At 38.9% G+C, this 23,590-nt stretch overlaps 1 protein-coding gene across 2 annotated transcripts in view; it reads right to left on the reverse strand.

Annotated features, from left to right (window-relative positions):
• The window catches only part of EPHA3 (EPH receptor A3), a 174,277-nt gene that overhangs the window by 101,521 nt on the left and 49,166 nt on the right, over positions 1-23,590 (reverse strand). For both annotated transcript variants that reach the window (XM_088158520.1, XM_014888460.2), the window contains exon 3: positions 18,911-19,571. In XM_088158520.1, coding sequence (XP_088014646.1) covers positions 18,911-19,571 — 661 coding nt within the window. The remainder of the gene's footprint in view (positions 1-18,910; positions 19,572-23,590) is intronic.

Consider the following 23,590-nt stretch of genomic DNA (forward strand, 5'->3'; position numbering starts at 1 on the left):
ATCACCCTTCAAATATTCATATATTGGGCACCCCCAGTGGATAGCATAAGGAACATGGCACTGACCATGTAAAATACCAGTTAATTTTAGAGACAAACTGGGACTTGACACCTCTGGTGTTACTTTTCTTTCTCTACTCAACACCAATTTTGCATTTACATCTGCTTACTCTCAATGCCACTTTGAAGCAAAGCAATTTTTCTTCTTTAAGGATAATATTTCACAGCCAATACCTTTACAAGTGCAAGAACTACCACAAAAAGTATTTCATAAAATAAGACCAGACATCCACAGAGATTCTGTTGTTACTTGAGACTATTTTTGTAACTGCCTCTGCCTGAAAAGAGTACAGCAAGAAGACAAATGGGTTTGGATGCTTCTTCAGAATATTTCCCTTCACTCCAGGTATTTGTGGTAAAGGGACTTCCTGAGCCACAGAAGGTGCCTTTGTTTTTAATAACCTTTGGCAGCATTTTCAGCACCCCCAGTGTCTCAAGGCTACTAGTACTATAGCTTAAAGTGCAATTAGATAATAATTAAACAGGTTTAAGTAAGGAAATAACTGCAGATGTCCTCTAGAAATGTGAGGATAAAACCATTATCTCACATCCTAACATATTGTGGATAATTTACTTTAGTTGGTAGTGTAGGAAGTTGAAGAAGAGTATCCTTAATCCTGGTACTCTTTGGATAGAAACAAAAATGGGAATGAAAAGGTGGGAATTTTCTCTTTCCCAGGAGATAAAACTCTTACCTCAAACTTTGTTGGCACTACTAGTTAATTTAAAAGTTTTAGTAATGATACCAGTGATGCCAATTTAAAACTATGATACCTTCAGGAACAGAGAAATTATTGAATTTGGCTCCCATTCCTTTTTGGACAGAGATGGTTTCAGTAGGAGCATTCAATATTTGAAGCAGGACAGGTTTTAGTTTTTTTTTTCCAAAACCAGAATGACTTCAAAGCTACTCAGACATGCAAGATTAGAGCTGATTAGAAAATCCTTCACCAATCAATTTTCTGCTTAAAAATAATGGTCCAGGCTGAAATCCCTCCTCAAAACTGACAGGATGTGTGCATGTGCATAAATATTTGGGTGACTGAGAAAGTCAATGAACCACCTATGCTGGAGCATATAAATCCAAAAATGTCATCCTAAAATATCAAGTTATTGGAAGCTTACCACCTGGTATTTCAAAAATACTGATTTCTTGGAGTGTGTTTAAATTACCCAAAAATCCAACCAACCAACCAACAAATCAAACTAAACCCAAAATCTAGACATAAGGAATAAACTTTCCCTAGATTCTCCTGAAAGCACTTTATGATACATAGCCTAATTTTGTTTTTCATTTTCAAATTTATTTTATTCCATTTCCTCTTGAACAGCATTTTACTAATAAACCATTTTACTTGGTACTTTTTTCCTAAAAAAACATTTTACTTTGTACAGTGTCTAAATGTGTACACAGAATAGTTAAAGACAAAGATTACAGAAACAAAAGACAGCTGATATTGCCAAAGAAAAAAAATATATATGTGAACACTATGGTTTCTTTCAAGCAGTTATGAACCTGCCTTTAGGAAGAGAGGAAGAGATTATTTCACCTCAGAATGCAATGTCCACTAGAGTGATGGAAGAGGTGAGATGAACACAACTATTCTTAAATTCTGTATTATCAAAGCACTCTGAGGGACCTTCACCTCCAGAATGATTTCCTGGTAAAGCCTGAGAGAGTTTTGTGTGGTTGTTTTTTAAAACTGTCCACAGTCCTTTTTTTATCTCTATCCAGCACCTGGATTAATTACAGCAGCATCAGAATCATTTAGGTTGGAAAAGATCTTTGAGATATTTGATTTGAAACTTAAATTTCAAAACCAAAGCACAATTAATGTGTCTGCAGAAACACAGAATGTGAGAGCCTTCACTCAACTTTTATCTTAAGGATAATCCTAAGAAATAGCACCCATTATATTCTTATATTGATATTTGAGCAAATAAAAGCAACGTGTCTTCTGTGAGCCATTGGGCAGATGAGTTTTGAAAGTCAGAACTTATTAAGTGACCTAAAGGAAATTCATTTTAGGACAGCAAAAGCCCCTTGCAAGAGAAGTGAGATGAGTTTCTCATATGATCTCATCCATAGTGATACTGCATTTATTCTTTTTCATTCTAAAAGAGAAAACCAAACCAAACCCTCACTTCTGATTTGTTTCATGCTAGCTCTTTTCCTCCCCTGAGAAGTTTCAAACACACATTATGAGCTTGGTCTAGCAATCACTCAAAGCAGAACTCTGACACAAGCCCACAAGAGTTTTGTCTGCATGAGGACCACAGGCTTGGCCTCTTGTGAATACTTTCATTAATACTGAAAGGCCCCTTTGTTTACTGCATGACCAGAACATGCATATGTGCCTATAAATGGGAGGCATTTATCATTCCCTAACAGTGATGAGGTGGCCACGGTTCATGAAGCAAGCAGAGAGATGAGACTCAAGAAATCTGGGCTCTGTTGCTCACTGGGTGACAGATTTATGTGACCAAGCAACTGCATCTTTTCCTATTCTAGGACTCTATTTGTAAAATGTAGATGATATTTTATTGTGCTGCAGAGTGCTTTCAGATTAATGAATTAAATTCCCTGATTGATCATTAAACAAAGAGACTTCTTTGCAAACATAATCATCAGCACGATGAAATATGAATGAGACACCATCCACTGAGATGCAGGGGAAGCAGGAAATCTCTCATTTAACAAAGTTAAAATATTTCTGTAACACAAAGGTGTGGCTTGGTCCATCTTCACTAAAAATACATTTTCTACAACCACCAGATTTTTTGGGCTTCATATGGCAGGCAAATTTTACAAAAAGGAGAAACAAAAGAGAAGATGTAGAAATAACTTGAGCCCTTACAGGAATTTAACCTCTCACAAGCCTTTTGGGGTGCACTGTGCCCACCCCTCGAGCAGCCAGGTACCCCAAAATCCTTGGAGCTCACAGATGTGAGCAGCCAGGTACCCCAAAATCCTTGGAGCTTGCTGATGGATGTGCTTTAGCTGCACCTGTGCCCTGTCCTGTGGTCACTCTGTGTCACCACAGTCCCCAGCCCTGTCCCCAGCACAGACTCCAGCACACCTGGCATTAAGTCAAGCTCAACTCAGACAGGGCAGGAGGGCAGCCCATCAAAAAGGAGCTCCCAAAACTGGGAAATGACTTCTCTAGTCTGCAGCTCTCAGGTCTGAAACACAGCAGAGTGGCTGATTCTGCAGCAGTGATCCTTTCAGCACACTTAGAGCACGGTGAGGAAGGTCAGGAGTAATAATCAATACTTTTATAGAGAGTCACCTTCCCCTAGAACAGCCCCTGAGGGGTGTTCATCAGAAATTCTAGAAGCAGTGATTGTCCTGAGTGAGGAGCATGAGCTACACCCAGACAGGTCCTGAGCTCAGCTGAATCCAGGTGATAAGAGGAGATTGTATCAAGGGTGAAAAAAAAAACAGGAGTACAGGTGAGCTGTGCAACAACCAGTGAACACTGAGAGAAGAAAAAATGGGGAGTGGAGGGAGACAGCTACAAACACAAGTGCAGAGGACAACACTGAGCATCTCAGCTCAACAAAGCTGCCAGGAACTGATTAAAATGGCTCATAATTCAGAATTAAAGAGAGTGAGCAAGAGACTGGCACTTAAAAAGAGAACATTTCAGCTCTCATAAAAAATACATAACACTTACAAACAAAGCTGAGACGACACAAACTGTAAAGTATTAAAAAAACCCACCCATTCAGATAATAATAATTGACTGCATTGTTTGAATAATTACTTTTAAGCTCTACATGAATTATGAGCTTTACTCATGGAAAACCAGCCTGAAAAAGCTAAATTTTAAGCATTCCAGTCACAGTCCAGCTTCAGCCCAGCAAATAAACATTTTTTTGGCTACAGACACAAGAGCTGCTAGGGGTTTTACATAATTCTAATACTTTATTTCTGCAGCAAGCTTTCTTTTCACTGCACATGCCTTGGTAGCTTGTTCTTTAAAACAGAGTTTTAAGACAGACCTCCTACATTTAAAAGCATCAATTATTATTTATGCCAACGAATCAATTCATCAATTCAATCAAATTCAAGTGCATACCTTTTTTTTTTTCTTTACTACCACGGCTTTTTTCATATAAAATGTCTAACTGTTATTCATTGCCTTTTGTTTCATTTTTTTTCCTTGATTACATAACTTGCAAACTAGGCAAAATTCTTGAATGTTTTGGCAAGTTTCTGGAGGGTGCACCGAGGGCCAGGCTCCCCAGGTCACTAAGCTGAGCTGCCAGCCCCAGCATGGGCTCACCCAGCCTGGTCCAGCAGCTTCTGCTCAGGTTAAGGTGGAGCATCCCATGCTGGGCCAAGTGGCCTCTTCAGGCCTCACCCCCATGGCTTCCATATGTTTTCAAATAAATCTCCCCGTTCTGTGCTTTGCAAATTGCTCTCTCAAGGCATGCAAAGAGAACAGACTTTCAGTTCTGCTCCTTGTGGGATGCATCTATCTAATTATATATATACATATATATATATATATATATCTGTACAGGGATATAGGTATGACAGAAAAAAAAAATACAATCAAGACCAAAAAAAAAAAAGAGGGGGGGAAAGGACAGGTTTTCTCTTAAGGTATTACATCAAGTGATTTGAACCAGAAGCCCAAAGCCCTCAGGCATGCTGGAAGTTCAGTCCTGTGAATGGAGTAATTTATGCAAACTCCTAAATTACAGGGAACCAGCAAACCATTTGCAAACCATTTCCATATATTGCTAATTGGAGCATTTTTCATGCATTTAGCTGTAATGAAACTGAGACCACGAGGACTCTGTAAAATACAAACCCCAAAAGCAATAAAAACAAAGCCTTCAGGTTATCATAATTCTTCTGTAACAAAACATGTGTGGGCCACTGGTGATATTTTTTGTAACTGATAAAAAACATTTATTTATTTTTTTTATAAAGCCTTGATGTATAAACATTGCATTAAGTTTCTCAATGGTAGGGCTGGATCCTGAATAATGAGAACTGTAAAAACACCAGGGTGCACATAGCTTTCTACAGTCTAACCTAAATTTCAGCTGGACAAAATTACATTTAAACACAAAAAAATTATTGCAGATACATGTGCTGGTGAAGCTCAGCTGCTGCCTTTTTATTGTTTTGGGAGATACTATTTTTAGATTAAATATGTGCTAAAGAATCTCTTTAACTACGTTACTTGTTTATTAAAATTGATCATTTGAAAGTTGGACTCCATCTATTAGTAAAGTCACACAGCCAAATGTTTTTGTTTTCTAATTGGCTAACAGTCACTAGAATTAACAGCACACAAATGGTACACGTTTCATTTAAATATTTCAAAGTTCATGTTGATGTCAGCTATAGAGGCTGGAATCTAAAAGAATGCCACTTGATTAATATTAGCACACCAACTGTCTTGTACTTTAAATCACAATACAAAGAAGTGATTTTGAGTGACTGACAAAGCTAAAAATCTTCTCTTGGTAAATTAGCTAAACGATTTTTCATAATTTTGCAAATTCCATGATCTGATTTGTATTTTGATTTTGTACTTCACACATACAAAAATTTACTCACTAATGTACTGCACTGCTTTCCTGACTGTAGAGAGAAATGTGTTGCTTAAGAGGAACAGCATTTTATCAAAAAGCCACATGTTCTCATCCGTCCAAGACCTAATTGTTTGAAATTCTTGATTTCTTCCCATTAAATCAATGGGAACTTCACAAGTGATCTCAGTGACAGCACACAACAACCCTGACATGCAGTCAGAGACTCGGCATCAAAACCGTGAAGACAAAAGAAAACACATCCTCCACCAGGCAGCCATTCCCCAACGCCCCACCTTCACAGGAGGCAAAAATGAAGCTTTGCTGATGAGGAAAGCATTCCTCCTCAGTGGGGCCCCTGCCATTTCCAGCTGACAGGCTCTGGTGTGCCATCATCCGTCTCTGTCACTGTTCCAGGGGCTCCCACTGTGAGCCAGCCACCAGCATCAATCCTGAGCCCTGGGCTGGCAAAGGCACCTTCCCCTTCCCACCCCACTGGCTGTCAGCAGAGCAGGAGCTGCAGCCTGGGCAGAGGGGACCAGGGGTGCTCAGCTCCATCACTGCCTGGGAAGGTGAAGAGCAAAGCTGAGCTAACAACCACAAAGGGAGGAATGCATGCTCTGACCTTGCTGATGGCTGCTGCTCCTCAGGGAAAAGGAGTCCCAGAGCCACTGGTCATTTTTACTCATTTCTCTTCCAGTGAATTCCCCCTGCATGAGCAAGCCTTGATTTGTTAGGAAACATTGCACTGGAAGTTACCAAAGCCGTGCAGGCATGCTTTTGATGACTCTCAATGGGAATGTTTAATACCTCTATCAATAGTTGTCTTCCGAAATACCTTTTTTTTTTTTTTTTCAATCTTTACACAAAATCGCAGTTGTCACATCTCTTCACGTGTTCAACTTGACATGAAGGGAACTCCTAATAGGACCTGGTGTGAATGATTCTGCTCACATCCAAGAGTCTCCATTACATAACAGTCAAGTACATCTCACTCAAAAAATCTTCATAATTGCAAAGGGAAGGAAAGAATAATACATTTTCTTTTTTCCCCTCAGCTGGAAACCTTCTCAAATTACTGCAGGACGTGACTGTTATCCAAAACCAGTAAGTGTTTCTAAATTGTTTGCAGAGAGAATGTATAACACTGTTTATTCCTTCAGTTGTTTTTAAGTCAACCTTTGGACACAGACAGATTTTCAAGTAACAGAAACACTCTATAGAAAGTCAACAAACACATCATCAAACACCACAAAACAAAGTGTAACACCCCAAAGCAGATTTACAATCTGCAAGGAAAGACCAGAAGTCTTAACTGTATCAAAACACATCACCTCTAAGATATCTAGAGAATTTTTTAAGTCCTAACTCCCAGCAACTTTTTTCAGTCTCCCACATGATCCCACAAATCAGTTGAATCCCACAGCAAGGCTATGAATGCATAACCTTGTGTTCACATGTGTTTGGGCAAGGGGATTGGGAATCTGATAGACTTGGCCAAATTGATCCAGGGTAAAACACCTTCCCTGCCTTCAAACCTCTAATTCTAACAAAAAGATGAATGTAGAAGGCAGGAGCACAACCCAGAATCCAACGTGCCTAAAAAAAAACAACTCAGAGGAGCATGGAATCAGGGAATCACTAAGGTTGGAGAAGACCTCCAACATCATCCAGTCCAACCAAACCATGGCACTGAGATGTTTCTGGAACACTGCCAGGGATGGGGACTCCACCACCTTCCTGGGCAGCTCAGGCCAATTCCTGCTCACCCTTCCAGGAAAAAACTGTTCCTGCTGGCCAGCCTGAACCTTCCCTGGCACAGCCTGGGGCTGTGTCCTCCTTCCTATTGCAGTTCCCTGGGAAAAGAGGCTGCTCCACACCTTGCCACAGCCTCCTTTCAGGTAAAGGGGAGACTTTTACTCTACCTGAAGGAAGAGAGAAGAGAAGAGAAGAGAAGAGAAGAGAAGAGAAGAGAAGAGAAGAGAAGAGAAGAGAAGAGAAGAGAAGAGAAGAGAAGAGAAGAGAAGAGAAGAGAAGAGAAGAGAAGAGAAGAGAAGAGAAGAGAAGAGAAGAGAAGAGAAGAAGAGCTCTTACTTTTAAGCCTTCTTTGCTCCAGACCATACAAAACCAAGAGAACACCTGTAGGTGGAATGACTGCAATCTGTGGATGCACATCTGGGGATCTGAAGCCAAGGGGCAAGTGGCAGGTGACAGCAAATGTCCTGACTGCAAGTCAGACAAGGAAGCTTCCCAGCAGATGGGTAACTGACAAGCAATAAAATAATCCCTAATTATGAGAGAATTTGGGATGGAGACATGCTAGTTTTTATGGCAGTCATTTAAACACACTGGCTCCAGAAAGTAATTATTACACAGAAAAAAACCAAGGCATTCAATTCCAAAGAAGCCCTTAATCCATGTTTAAATAAGCTCTTTACTAAACAGGCTTGTGCCTGAACACCTGCTTTTACCACAGGATTTGGCAGTGCTTTGTGTGTTTTTCAATTAAAGACTAGTATTTAACTTTTGGGGGGAAGCAGGGCCTACTTGTTCAGGGAAGAGATTAAAAATTAAAAGGTTAGGTGTTATCACACTGCAGATGTGGCTCAGAGGTAAAACTCCAAATCCAGGGAAGTGAAAACTCCTGCGAGCTGTTCTTGTCATCACATCTCAGATTTGCTGTGGATTAGAACGGATCAGTAGCAGTGTGAGGGCAAACAAGGATTAACTTTGAGCCAGCCCAAAAAAAAAAGCTCTGCTACCTCTTCCTCCAAGCCTCTGGGGGATCCATCACCTGATACCCTCCTCCCACCTTCTGTCAGTGGCTAAAGGAAGCAGGGACAGGAATATCTGAGTTCTGCTGCACACACGCCTCCTCCCTGGCCACAGCAGCTGCTTGCCCACAAATCCCAAAGGATGGGGATGAGGAACTGCACCTCTGAGTCATCCCTACAAAGGGAAACCACGGATGTGACCACGGTTTCTCTGTCACATCACTGACAGCTGCTTTATTTCATGTTCCTCTACTAAGGATGCTGCAGAGCAGCACTAAATCCACTGGACAGAAGGGTTTTCAAGCTCAAAAAACACCCCAGTCCACTGAGTTCAAAACAAGGTGTAGTCTTTTGGCTTTAAGTTCACAGAATCACAGAATTGTCAGGGTTGGAAAGAACCTCTGGAGGTCTTCCAGTCCAACCCCCCAAACTATTTCCATCATTTCAGAGAATTATGTTAGAATTACTCTGAGAATGTTTTCTAGGTATATACCCAGAGCCCTTGGAAATTCAGTGACCAAAAAAAATTTAAAAAAAATCAGGGAAACATTATTAAAATGCTGCCCAGAGAGACAATTCATGCCTTCCTCTGAGAGGAAGGCTCTTGAGAAAACAACAAACCTTTTCTACCTCAGCTTCATTTAGACAGGGCTCCCTGAAATGTTGCTGCTCACTGTACTCATATCAGCTTTAAATCTCTCCGTGTAACACAATCATTATGACAATTCTAATATTATTATTTGCAGACCAATTCCATGTAAGACTGTGACAGAGATCTACCTAAACATGGATTTGAAGCAGTCACCATATTTTTTCCCCAGAAACATGAATATCTTCAGCAGTTTGGCACAGACTAAACTTGCATAGGGATCTGCATCCTTCCTTAAGGACACCATTGACTCATACTCCTGTCTGAACTAAAATCAGTATTCTTTCTTTTCTCAGGAGAGCCTCTAACTTAGTAACTTTTTTTTTTTTTAGGAACACTAATTGCAGCATTTAGGTTTTAGTGAAATAAGTATATTTGATTATGGTGATTTTTTTTCTCTCTAGTCTCTTTCCTCTCATTCTCTTTCTTATTCTGACCCTCTTATAAAAACGCTTTTAGCTTTCTTCCACCATCTGCTGTGGTTGGTGTGGGCAGAGAAAAGACAGAAGCTGATTCCCCTTTTACTGTTAATTTCACTGCCAGTTCATCCCCTCACACAGTGTGAGAAACAAGACTGGCACTGCTTATTAAATGCCACACACACATAAAAATTTCATGCCTTCTTAATTCCATCCCCTGCATTTACAAATATTCACATGAACTCGGGGTGAAGGCTCTGGACACTCAAAGTCAAAAAAGTCAGAGACATTTTACACTGCATAAAAGTAGCAGCTGAAGGAACGGTTAATTAATTAATTAATGAAGATGAAGGTTCATTAGCTGAGATTTCTAACCAGCTACTTGTTCAGCCAGAATGTCCTGGTTCCCACCCAGCCTCCTCCTCCTGCCCAGGATAATTCCAGTTTTGCAGCTGCAGCAGTGATCTCATGCTCGTGGTTAATACACCTGGACTCCACTTCACGTCACAGTCCCTCAGCCCTGTTTCAGTTTTCCATTTTATCCTTTTGGGAGAGAAACCTGAAAATTCCTAGAACAGATTTGAAGAGTAGCTTCTTAAAATAAACTGCCCAGAGCTGTCATCTCAGTATTAGGATCACATTACCAAAATGAGAAAAAAAAAAAAATCCTGTTAGACCTTCAGAGAACTCAAGTTGTTCTGGCATCAAAAGAGGCACATTACAGCAGCTGGAGATGCTCCTGCTATATCTGAATTGTTATTGATTAATTTGATTGTATTTCTTTTTATAATAGCAATAATAATGACTACTTTATGCCATTCATTAGGAAAACAAAGGAGGAATTTTTACTTACTGGATTCTACATCAACCTGATATGAATGTGGCATTTAAAAAATGCTAGAGAAGACATTTCTAAATAAACAGTTCTATATGTGCATACCTAAATCTCAAAATTACCTCTTACAGAGATAAAGGGGCTGGTCAGGTTAGGTCAAATTCTGCATAAGTGACCTCTGTATAGGGGTGCAAAACATCAAAGAACATGTTTAATATTTGACTTTAATATGTTTGCCACACTTCAGGTCTTTTCTTAGCTCAGCTGGGTAACAGATGACCATTTCAACATATTTTACTGCTTTACTATAATCACCTTAGAGATGTTCTCTTTTCTATTTTTCCTTAGGAGAAGGAAAGACAATTTTTTTCTTCTTTAAACAACAGGTTTTTATCCCATCCTCATTATGGGGGGAGACAGGGGAATGGGACACACCAAAAAAAGTCACATTTCTAGATGAGAGTTCACTGCTGGTGGAAGGTTTTTGGTCACTTGTTTAGTGGCATTTTTTAAAGGTAAGAGCTGTGCACTCTAAGTAATTTATTCTCTTGTTCTCCTTATCTTAAAAATCTCTGCCACATCAGAAAGAATCAGTGGGTTTTTTTACATAGAACCAATTATTGTGACAAATTATTCCCCTCCTCCAAGCTGGAGGACAGATGAATTCTCCATAAGATTTTGAACTCCATGACCACCTTATTCCTATTGACCTCTATTTTAGGATGAGCACTGGGAATTACTAATTTCATGAGGTTTCATGCTATTTCACACACTCAATTTACTAAAATTTAAGTATGTGAACAAAAGGAGTGTCACATAAGTGAATTACTCTGCTAAAAGCATTTGAAGTCAAGTTCGGGTCACTAGAAACACATGGTATTTACAGCCTCTAAAATACATGGTCATTTACTTGAAAATTTTGAAGCAATCATTCTATAAAACTTTGATATGTTTTTAGAGTACAAAGAGTGCTCTGGACATGGCTATGAATAAACTGTGTATTTTTAAAGCCCCCCCCACCCTTTTCTGTCAACTAATCACCACTGTTAATAAAAAGTATTATATAAAAATAACTAGAAAAAAGTACTTGTATGCCAGTTAAGTTATGATTCAAAAAAGCACACCAATGGCAAGTAAAATGCATTACTTCAAGCATATTGTTGAAGAGAACTGTCCTGTATCACTTCTGCAGCTATTCAGGCCTGGCACAGCATCAACTTTTACCATATGGCTTTTTCTTCCCTTGCTGAAAGTGAATCTTCCTGTCAAAGAGCAGCTGTTCTAAATTATCACATCAAATTTTAACCTTACAGTAGACAGCCACTGAACCCACAGAGCCATGGCAGTGAAATAGTTCACCTCCTTGACCTGTGCAGGATTTGTCATTTTTTGGGTCTATCCCTGCCTCAAAACAACACCTACACTAATTGCCAGGGTATCTGATGCAGGTACTTAAAGCTGAAGCTGCAAACAAATTCTAGGCAGTGAACTTTGTATTTTCTCCCTCCCTAAACATGCTGTGTGAAGTCCAAGTTATTATTTTCCTGGCGTGCTATAAAGAATAATGCTTCAATTTCAAACACAAGGAGCATGAGACACTGCAAATGAACTGAATGTTATTCAATTTGTCATCCAAGAAACAGCAAATGCTGATACTTCTCCTGCAGTCTGAGTGCTTCAATAAAGTCTGCTATCAATTGCTGCCTATTTAAATGTCTGCCAACAGCGTGTTTTGACAACATCTTGTGCTTCACACTGAGGAGCAGCAGACTCAGAGAAGATCCTCCTTGTCTTGTACTCATCCTTCAAGATGGTCCTTAGCATCCTCAGAGTTGTGTGTTATCAGAACTCACAGCTCTTGCTGCAATTGCTCTCTATTCAAAGCCTGGTGCCAGCTGCCAGTGGTGCTGCAAACCCCTGTTAGCCTTTGTAAATCCCACTCTGGAACTAATAAGGGATTGTCAAATGGCTCCAAAAACTCTGCCAGCAGCAAAGAAACCAATGGAAAAGGTTCCCTGAATTCCCACTGACAACACAACCTTCCTGCAACTCCAAGACTGAAAAAAATCTCCCAAGGAATTGCTAAGGATGATACTCATTATTTAGTCTTTAATCTTTTGAAAGCCTCCAAAGAAGGGAAACCCATTAGAGTGAAAAGGTTAAGGAAATGCCAGCAAGGTCCCTTAGGATTCTCAGTGACAGACATCCTGAAGATTCCTGCAGGAAAATCCTGCACACAAATTCAGTGGTGGTGCTCTTGAACATGTGAGTGTCACGGAATTAAGGCAAATATTTCTGTGTTGAGAAGAGCAAGTTTCACAAACTTGTTAAATTGGGTTCCAGGCAGTGGGGTGAGGTGTTTGAGATTTTTTTGTCAGGGTTTGGAGTGGGGTGGTCATTTTGTTGCTTGAAAAGCAGGTAAGGGAGATAAGGAAAAAATTGTCAACACACAAAGTGGCAGAAAAACACTTGAAAAGTGGTAACATATCTGGATTAAACAAACTGTATTAAGTTGCATTTTGTGAGTCATTAAAACTTTTGCAAATATTTCCATTATTTCTGAGTGAACCTTTCCATTTCCCACCTGGTTTTTAATTCAAAAATTCTATTTTAAATTATCTAGTCCTGCCATATATTGACACTGTAGTACTGGAGAGATGTATTGCTAAGATTTCTAAGAACACTTAACATGAATGTTACATTCAAGCTCCTAATCACTGAATGTTAAAAACTTTATAGTCATATTTAAAATCATGATTTTAAGTACTTCTATCACAATCTCAAAAAAAACTTAGTAAAGTATTTTTCAAGAAACTAAAAAGGGCTGAAAGAACACTTTTCTTACAGGTATGAAAGAATGTGCATAGTATTTTATAAAAAAAAAAAATCTCTTTTCTAATAATTTCAGAATTTATTTTTTTTTTTCTTCAGGATGTGTGACAAATGTAGTCAAGAATCAACATTGTGCCCAATAAAGTTTGCCTTAAAAACTTGCAATTTTATATCTACTGCTTATGATGAACAAATCGGAGAGTATTTTCCAAATTTGTAACGGTCAAAATATTACATAAAAAGTTGGCTGGAATCTTTAGGAAGTATTGAATGCAACATAATTAATCTCCCATAAAAATCATCTGGGCATCTTTGACATAACTTTTGTAAGAGTTAAATAAATTCTAAGCAGGAAGGTAAATCCTTCACTGTTGTGCTCTGTTCATGTACTTATAGAATATAAAGTGGATAAAGACAATGAATATTTTACAAATGAAGAGATTCATAATTTATAGCTGCTGTCATTTTAGTTTACCAGCCTGAAAGATTAAGAGTCCTTTAAAAAAGCATCTCTCCTGCTTTTTAAAATCAAAACAATACAAGCCAAAGAAATAAAAAAAACACCTCAGACCTCTGCTTTAAACATTTTGAATTCCCAGCTTTTCAGATTTCATGTGAAACTTTTTTTTTGATGGCTCCATTATTATATTGTATGATCTCCATATGGTCAGTGCCTACATTTTATTAAATAGAATTGCTCTAAGAGTTAAGGCCACACATTTTTGCAGTGTAACACATCCAAGCCACTCAATTAATTCCAAGGCAAACTTTGCAATTGCAAAAAGCATTTGAGCCTTCTTTCTGTTTTCACTTGCACAAAATTGAGCAGTTCCTCCCAGTATCTTTTTCTCTTTACATGTAAATTTTCTTTCTATATCTACTGATCCAGAAAAATAAAAATTAGGTTTACTTATGCAGAGACAAAATGGTTATTTAAAGCATACAGGAAAAAAAGTCTGGAGAAATGCTTTGCTTCCTTGGTATTAGTGATATTTTACATATTTTTACCTCAAGTGCAGCAGTCATTCCACTCAAAGAATCAAGCAATGTATGTGATGGTTCAGATTTAGCAGCCACAGATGGCATTCCTTTCATATCTCCAGAAACTCAGAGAGAGAAATATGATTTAGGAGATGCTCACTGCACAACTTGAGGCACTGAAAAATTTAGTGTTAGGGGAAATTTTGTGAAGTCATTTTTGCAATAACCAGGCACAGTGGGTGAACTTATCCTCTCCCTCCTTTACCCCTCACTCCCTTTTCTCCCATTCAACCCATCTGATTAATAGCTAAAAGTTAAACCCATAAAGAAGAACTGTTGAGTTACATTCTTTTTCCTTCTGGCTTTGTTATAGAAAATGTACCAGTCACTCATGATTAAAACTTACAACTTTATTACATAGCATTACATAGGAAATTTACAGTTCAGACTTACTCAATTCCAGCAACTAAAATTTAGAACTATACCTTGAAACAACACCATGCAGAAAATGTTATTCTGTGCTTTTTGGGTCATTCTGTTCAAGCCCACCAATTTAAATTTTTTCATTTGATAACCAGATCCAGAAAATTTGGTTTTGGTCTAGAGGGTCACCTGTTGGAAGCCTTCAAAAGAGCATTCAAGCTCACTCATAGTCCCACATGGATAAACAATTGCCCACTGCCCACTTGCTAATTAAGTATACTGCAATGAAAAATAACCTTCTCCATGTCCAACTGGTCTTTCTGAAGTGCCTGAAATAGCCAACAACAGAACAGACACATTCAGGATGGAAAAGATTTATTAGTCCAAACCTGCCAGTGAATGATTTCCTTTATCATCTGGTTACTGCAATTTTTAAAAAAAACAACTCCTGAAATGAGGCTTCCATTATTTTCCTGAGGAGCCTTTAGATCATTACAGAACTACAGATAGTTTTTCTGCCATTTATCCTACATTTTGGTATCAATACTCCAGCTAACCAATCTTCAGATAATGAGATCTATTTCTTCTATAGTGTTCAAAATAAAACTGAATCAAGCTTTTCACTAGGCAGGTGATGTGAATGCTCCTTTTTTTAACTCAATCTCTGGGCTGTTCCAAACTCCAAGCCACTGTCTAATCTCCTCCTGCATTTGAAACTTAAACTAGACTCATTGCCTTTTCCATAAAAATTTACATTGTTTACTTTGAATATGTACAGAGGCAGTCAAAAAGGATGAGGTACAGAGCAATTAGTCTGTCCTCTAAAAAAGAAGGCACTAGTAGAGAGGAAAAGTTCAGAGAAGAGGTATTAGAGATGAGATATTAAATATGAAAGGGATCTCTAAATTTGTTAATATGGAAGCTGAAAAGTTATTTCCTCACTACCCAGGGACATGGAAAACCTTATGCCAGTGACTCTAAAAGAGAAAGGTTAAACACAGCAAGAAGTGTTTTCCACCCAAGGCAAGATACAGGTTTCATTGCCATAAAAAATTGAGACTAAAAATATGAATGAAAACACAGACAAATTAACAAGAGATTGGTCACTGATTCCTATTGCACATAGTCTTTCTTACAAAATGTATCTTAAACAGTCAGCAGTAGATTGGCAGAAGCTTTACCTAGGAAAGCAGCACTTTTATTACATAGTTTCTTACACTTTCCCTTGGTTTCCTTAGGAAGATGCCATTAGTCATTGTCAGAATATTGAGACAGATCTGACCCGATCTATTCTGCCTATTTTAAGGGGAACAAATTGAAAATATGATATTTTCCTTGTTGACTGAGGAGCAGGATGGAGATCATTAGAAAGCATTAAGCTTAGTGTTTAGTTCCAGCCAGCTGGGGGTTTTTTCCCCTAATTAAAACACACTAATTCTAAGAGAGAAGATGCCATAGAGATGTAGTTTGGTGAGAGTGGCAGGAAAATATAAATTTATAAAAGACATTGTGAGGAAGAAGTGCTGTTCAACCATGAAATATTAAAATAAGATTAAATAAGACAGGATTGCTACGATGCTAAAAGGCTGTAATAACAAACAGCCTAGTGTATGACATATACCATTTTAATTAACTAACATATGTATTAATTAAGGGGGAAAACAGCTATAGAAAGAATTTCTCCCCAACACATCTTACTTTACTTCAGACAAACCTAATCCCTCCAAAACACTGAGCAGGTGCACAAGCCTTTGCTAGAGGAGGTATTAAACCTTAAGATGTTAACTTAAAGTGTTAACAAATACCAGAATTTCTCAAAGTGAGGTCTAAAACTCACTTTTAAGAAATCATTTCTCCACACACTGCCAATAAAGAGAACAAGGATGGTCACAGTGAAATTCTTTCACTGGCTGACAGGTAGGGATGCTGCTGCTGTAGATATGAAAATCAGTCAACAGGATCCAGAAAAGAACAATATTCCACCCAGCAAGAACCCATCAGCTGAGCTGGCTTTTCACAGCTTACATACAAATATGTTACAAAAACATGCACCAACAACTAAAAATGGTCTGAGTTTATGTAATCTTATCCTGGTTATGCAGAGAAAAGAAAGCTGTCAAGGAGATTGGTGAAATTTGTGTTATTTGGGAGGCCATGACTGTGCCTAGTTTTCCAAGTACAAAGAAGAGCTGTTCTGAATGAAATTTAAATAGGCTGATCTTATAGCATTAAGGTCCTTCATTTTAATCCTCAGTGATAATCTCCTGTTAATGCAAAATGACATTGTTTATGAAAACAGCATTATGGAAACAAACAAAATCAGAAAGTCTGAACACAGGATCAAGTAGCAATGGACACTAAGCTCTTAAATGTTTTCAACTCCTGGGAAGAGGATAACCTCTGCTACTAATTACTCCTTCAGACTTCAACTGAAACTTATTTTTCCTAAATCATGCCTTTATTCCAGCCCATGCCTGTAACACCATTTTGGTTACATTGCCACAGTCCTGATTTTACAGCCCTGAGGAGGAGAGAAGAAAAAGAAAAGGAAAGATGCAGGAGCAGCCTTGTTCCCGAGGTCAAAGCTGAACTGGTTCTCTGAGTTTTCCAACTCTTTCTGTGCCACTGATGCTGAAAATGTGAGGTTTTCAGTTCCTGCTTTTAAAGAGCCACTTCAATCACAGCACACTGAAAAAATCTGATCAATATGACTTCAAATAAAAGCTAGCAGAACCTTCTAGGTAAAATGAGAATAAAGCAGAAGGACCTGCTGCTATTGTTAACGGCTTCATCACATATAACCCCCTTGATCAAGAGTGAGTGAGGGAGAAAAAAAAACAAACCAGAAAAATATAGTCATTCTATGGACTGATTTTCTATGCAGAACTCAGTAGGAGCTGCCTTGCCTGCCCCAAGCATTTGAGAACTTGTTTTTAATAGAAGTTTAGTGTAATTGATTTAGCTTTACTTTTGCTCAGTTGTACTTCTGTTGCTTTCTGGAGTGCCTGTCTCTCTGTGCTCACGTGTAAGTGAAATTCTAAACCAACAGCTTTCAGCCATTTACAGCAACACAGGCTCTGCAGCAAGCAGGAATATACACAGAGGATAAAAAGATTCACTCGTGTTTTAGCATTTCTAAGTGCAGCTGTAGGAGATTCTGGATAAAGCATTTCTGAGCAATAAAAAATCCTCCCCTGAATTCAGCTCTTAACAGAAGAGTTTACTTGGGTTTTTTTTATAAACAACAGTATCTAACCCCAGAAAAGCATCCTCAGACCTGGCTACTCAATTTATTCAAGGGTAAAAAAATATTTTAAATCTACTTAAAAATCAAAGCAGGAACACTCTTACCCCTTCCCCCAGACATTTCCCTCTCATTTTCACAGAAAAAGTCATGGCTATGGTTTGTTGGGCTCTCAGTAACTCCCCAGGACTTGTTTGAGTATTGCTGTAGGACTGATTAAAAATGAGTAAGCACTGTCCCAAACAGGTTCAGAATACTTTAAATTTCTGTTCTTCACATACATACCCCTGACAGAAAACCTCTCAGCTATTCTGCTTCCAACCATGGGATTTCCAGACATTACTGTTTAATTTTCACTCATATATTTAGTGGAAGACCCTTTGCAACAGCCAGCACCCTTCAAGGCATTCTGTTAAAAATACTGAATCAGCACAAAACTTCAAAATGTAATTTTATAAAAAGCATTAAAATGTTAGCTGCTATCATCTTGGTTGATATTAAAATTAGTAAATACAACATGCATTTCTCTAAGGTTTAAAAGACCATTTCTGTAAAAAAATCCAAATCCCCAGTGTACTCTTGTTCTTGGGAGCATTCACATAACCACCCTTTGCAGAAATCAACAGTTTGGAGAAAATTGAGTTAAAATACATGAGTATTCACGAATAAACTTCAACTATTAATCTTCCAAATGTATCTGCATTTAGTAATTATGCTACAGGAGCAATGCTACATGTTTTTTACCAACCAGTCCCAAGTAATCAACACGTCTAAGTGGCAGAAGTCATATATCGAGACACAAAGTTTCAAAGACAAAAAGACACCAAAAAAAAATCACTTTTTTGACACAGACATTGTAAACTGGAAGAAGGTCCAAGAGCGGTAAGAGAGGCTAGATTTGCTACACGACAACTAAAAAAAATTAGTGTTTAAAAATCAGTTGTTGACCGTCAAGCAAATATTTTTAGCGAACGACGCTATTCACACAGCTTAAGCAAACCCCATTTCCAGGGCAGTTTCACCGCCTGGCTGATTTCTCTCCAGGAGCTGGAGAAAAGGAGCAGGACCCAGGAGAGGGAGCAGGGACAGGGGGGGAAGCCCCCGCGGGGAGCAGAGCTCCGGGCGCGCGGGGCATCGTTACCTTGGCAAGCAAAGCCTCTCTCTTCGTAGCCAGCGTTGCACAAGCACTTCCCGATGGGCACCAGCCACTCCCCCTCCGTGCTGCAGTACATCTTGGGGGGCTCCTCCTCCTTGGAGTGGTTGACACAGGAGCCCCGCACCTCCACCAGCGACTGGGAGTCCATGGGCACCGTGTCGGGGAACATGGCCAGGTTCTTGACGGTGAAAGGGCACTTCTTGAAGTACACCCGCACCGACACCAAGGCGACGCAGGCGCCCACGTCCTGGAAGGCCAGGTAGAAGCCTTTCCTGCTGATGGGCCCCACCTCACGGATCTCCGTGTTCAGCTTCAGGATGCGGTCGCCCAGGTCCATCTGCGTGAAGCTCTCGTCGGCCGCGATGGTGTCGATCTTCACGAACTGGCTCTCCTTGAACTTGACCGAGTGGTCGTCGTCAGACTCCATGTAATAGAGGTTGAAGGTCTCCTTGCAGGTGCCCAGCACCAGGGGGATGCTGTTGCAGTCCCTCAGGGTGAACTTGAGCTCCACGTAGATCTTCTGAGCCGAGTTGCGCGGGATCCAGTTTGTCCGCAGCCAGTTGTTCTGGCTGTGGTCCATGACATTGCACACTTGGTAAGTTCTGATTGGGGTGTAGTGCTCGTCAACACCACTAATCTCTTCCCACTGCATTCAAAAGTAAAAAAAGAAGAAAGGGAAACGTTTTTAGATTAATTATTGTATCAACAAAAATAACGTTTAGACCAAAAGCTGTGAAAAAGCAAAAATAACTTTGCTTGGACATCACTATAAAATAAGCAATAAGGTCTGGTTGAACCTCCTCTTACCTTTTTCGTATTAAAAAACAGAAACATCTTAAATGAACATAGAATTCACCATTAAAAAGTCAGTTTTTACCAAGTTACTTCAAGGTGGACAAAAATTCTACAGCTGTTTTACACTACTAAAAACCTGTGATTTCCTAAACAATCAGCAGTTCCACAATTCCATGTCTTTAAACAACTACACTCACCTCATATAGAAGAGACCCTCAAGGACAACACACATTTGCACTGTTAGAAACAGTTTTATTTCTAAGATTAAACAAAAGCCAACAGCTCCAACTGAAATTCCATACAGACACAGTAAAATGTTACAGTTTTACATTTATTCAAAGCATGACAATTGATTTTCCTTGGGATATATGTATCTGACAAACAATAACTCCGGAAACTGGGTCGAGCTGGACTAAGAATTACTACCAATTTACCATATTCTGATTTAGTTGTTCCTTCTGTGGACTACATAGGCTGTGATATTTGAATGGTTTTGAAGAACACAGGGTCATGATTTGCTTTTACAGCAGCCATCAGCTGACAAACTCTCTTGACCCAAAACATGAAGGAAGGGGCTTCCTACTTGTGAATTATTCAAGTAACAGTCCTACCTGGTTTCCAAAGTCACACTTAAGAGGAATATTTACCAACCAGAGGAAAAAAAAAAAGAAAAAAAAAACCTACAACAAAAACTGGAGAATCAAGTATATTGCCAGAAGTCACTGTCACTTCCTGAGGAAGGGAGACAAAGAAATATTTCTACCAGAAAAACATCTTCCCTCAAAAATCAAGTCATATGAGTTTCCTATTTAAGTTCTCAGCCTAATAATTACTTGTTCTGCATAAGCACCTTTTTGTTACAGGACTTTAGTAGAGTGCAGACAGTAGGAGAGGAAAGAAGTATTCCCACTATAAAGACAAAAATCGTGGTGCAGAAGGGCTTAGAGTTTCTTGGGTTTACAATGCATGTATATCACACACATATACAAAGAAAGGAAAAAAAACATGGACATATCAGAGCAGCATCTGAGAGTTCTCAGTCCCAACCCACTAATTTAAGGAAGTTTTGATCAAAGAGCTGGTGTGCACATTGAAATTGTCCACACACCACTGAAGATGTGATTTTAAACCGTGCTATTAAACCAGCAGATAAAAGCAGTGTAAATACTCTTCGCTTTAATTGAAACCAAGTTTACTGCAGTTCACTTTACAGACCTGACTATACACAAGTTTTATCTCTTCCTGACTCGTTCAGCAGAGTTTAAAACACAATCTTGGATGCGTCTACAGCAGCTGATAAGCTGCAGCATGCCACACCAGAACCTATTTCCAAAAAGAGCCAGCAGTGCAGGGACTTTTTTTGAGTCAAAATTGCCACGCTGGAGCTCATGGCCACTTGAGAGCTTGGCACCAGCCACACAAGGATGAGCTGCTGCCTGCAGAAAGAGGCAGCTGGACCCTGGCTCCCAGCCCCTGCCAGCTTCCCAAAACTGAGGGAAGGACTCTGACAGATGTCCTTGCACAAGCACAGGCCCTGAGCCAATGATCTAACCCTGCCTCAAAGAGCCATAATTGCCTCCAGTGAAGCTGCATGATTTATCTGCAGCTCTTACCTGGACAAATAAATACGGAGTAACAACACCTGGATGAAACTAGACAGGATTATAAAATGCAACCACATTTTATGGACATTTTAAGCAGCTCATACTGATTCAGAAGTCATCTAGTGATTACAATTTCCACATAATTTCTAATCAGTTCTATTTTAAATGTCCAGTGGGAGACAGAGACAAAGCCAGGAACTGGCAGAGTTTAAAACATCTCCACAGAAAGATGTTAGCTTTCTGTACAAGTCTCATGGCAATTTTATTTTTTGCCATAAGTTTTTTATCCAACATTCTTACACAGACTTTTGAATGTACATACAAGGCTTGTATAACAAAGGCAGCATCGCTTCCATGTTCTTCTTCCAGAAGATAATAATATTCAATTAATAACTTCATGCAATTAAAATTTCAGTAATTTGCAATGAAGATCAAGTTGTCTGGAAGTCCGTGTTAGACCACTTACATGAACAACAAATTTCAAATCTATCGTTTCATGCTGAAGCATTGCTGAAGGGAAATGCCACTCTCACACTTGGTGCTAATTTAACTAAATTCCTTTAACAGTTATAAAACTGTAGAGACTGCAGCTATTTCATTAGAAAAAAATGAAATAAGTCACCAAAACTACAGGAAGAGCATTCAAATCACAACATGTACCAGGTTCAAGTACAATTGGGAATTCAATAATTATTATGATCAAAGGAAAAAGCAAGCAGTACATTTGCATTGCTCATACATTGCAACTCTTCCCAGTAAGCCTTTGTATTGCCATTTCATAGGGATCTTAATGGCAAACAGAAAAATCAAGAACACTGAGCTTTTTCTATTAAATAAGGTTTCTCAAAACCCTGTATTTGCACTAGTTTAATTTTTATTTTGGCACTTGCAATTCACATGTTCGACTTGCTCCGTAAAGTTACAATTGTTACAAAAATTATTTTTAAAAAAAATTTAAAATAATAAATAAATTCTTATTCCAGGGATGTAATTAAACGGGGAAAATAATAAAAGAGATGGACAGGGGAGAGAAAATACAACAAAAGACTTGGGTTGAGACAAGGAGAGGCAAAGATCACTCACCTGTTACTGCCATGGACAAAATAGGGGACATTGGCCTAATTTATTATCAGTCAAATGAGATCAAGGTAGTGACAAACAAAACTAAATCTTGAGTAGCTCTGGTCCATGCAGCATTACACTGCAGAGGTGCCCCAGATGGAATTTCTTTCTTCCAATACTGTACAAAACTAATGGATATTTATCAGTCTTGGCTACTGTTAGAGAGGAAATTAATAGGCAAGCCCTAAATTCTGCAAAGATGGAATGACAGGACTATCCTCCAAGTCCAATAGGAATGATAAAGTCAGAATTTTTCAGGAAGATGTTTATAAAACAGTATTTCTGTCCTATTCCCCTGGCTCCTTCAGGCACTTTCAATACTTTTGAAGCATGTCCAGAAGTGCCACAGCACCACTCCCTTCCCAGCGTGTAATTTGGCTTTTGGAAAATGTTCTTTTGTTTGCTTTTCACTTTTTAAAATCGTCTTTGGATGCTGGTAATGACAGGAAACAAGAGATTGCTTTCAGTGGTGTAGAAAAATCTCCAGACCCCCAGTGAGAGGGTCTAACTCATGCCTCTGACTGACAAAGTTGGGCCAAAAAGGATTTTCTTCCCCAAGATCTGGCACTGCATGGCTTTGGTTTATTTCCTGCAATTTCTGTACAAAAGGAAATGTACAGAAGTGAATGTAGGACGTTTCCAGGATGTCATGAGCAGTCTCAATGAAAAGCTTCCTCTCAATGTGGGAATCTAGGACATGAGTGATCTCAATTCTTTCATCCTGCCTCTGACATCACTTTTTGTGTCTTTTTATCCATCATAATAAAAAAAAAAAAATCTGAATTACAATAAGAAATGGAGGGATATTTTGTGATTTACAATACAACATATATGCAAAAAAAGCCCCATTTCTTCTGTCACCATCACATTGCTATAAAACTCTTAAACTACAATGTATAGAACTCCAACTTATGTGAGCATTAAAATAATTCAAGTCTAAATAAAAAAAAAAAGAACCTCCCCACATACTGTTTAAAAGCTTAACAAAATATAGTAGCAGGATGCAAGAGCTCTGAAAGGTGGCTATTAACAAAAACCCTGTAATGACCACATTATAGGAGAAAGCATTCCAGGGAAGCTCATCAGTATGAAAACTTTCCTTGTAACATCACCAAAGATGCTGATTCAAGGCCCATTAATACCA

This window comes from Sturnus vulgaris, chromosome 2 (genome assembly GCF_052056855.1).
Source record: "Sturnus vulgaris isolate bStuVul1 chromosome 2, bStuVul1.hap1, whole genome shotgun sequence".
NCBI classification, from domain to species: Eukaryota; Metazoa; Chordata; class Aves; order Passeriformes; family Sturnidae; genus Sturnus; species Sturnus vulgaris.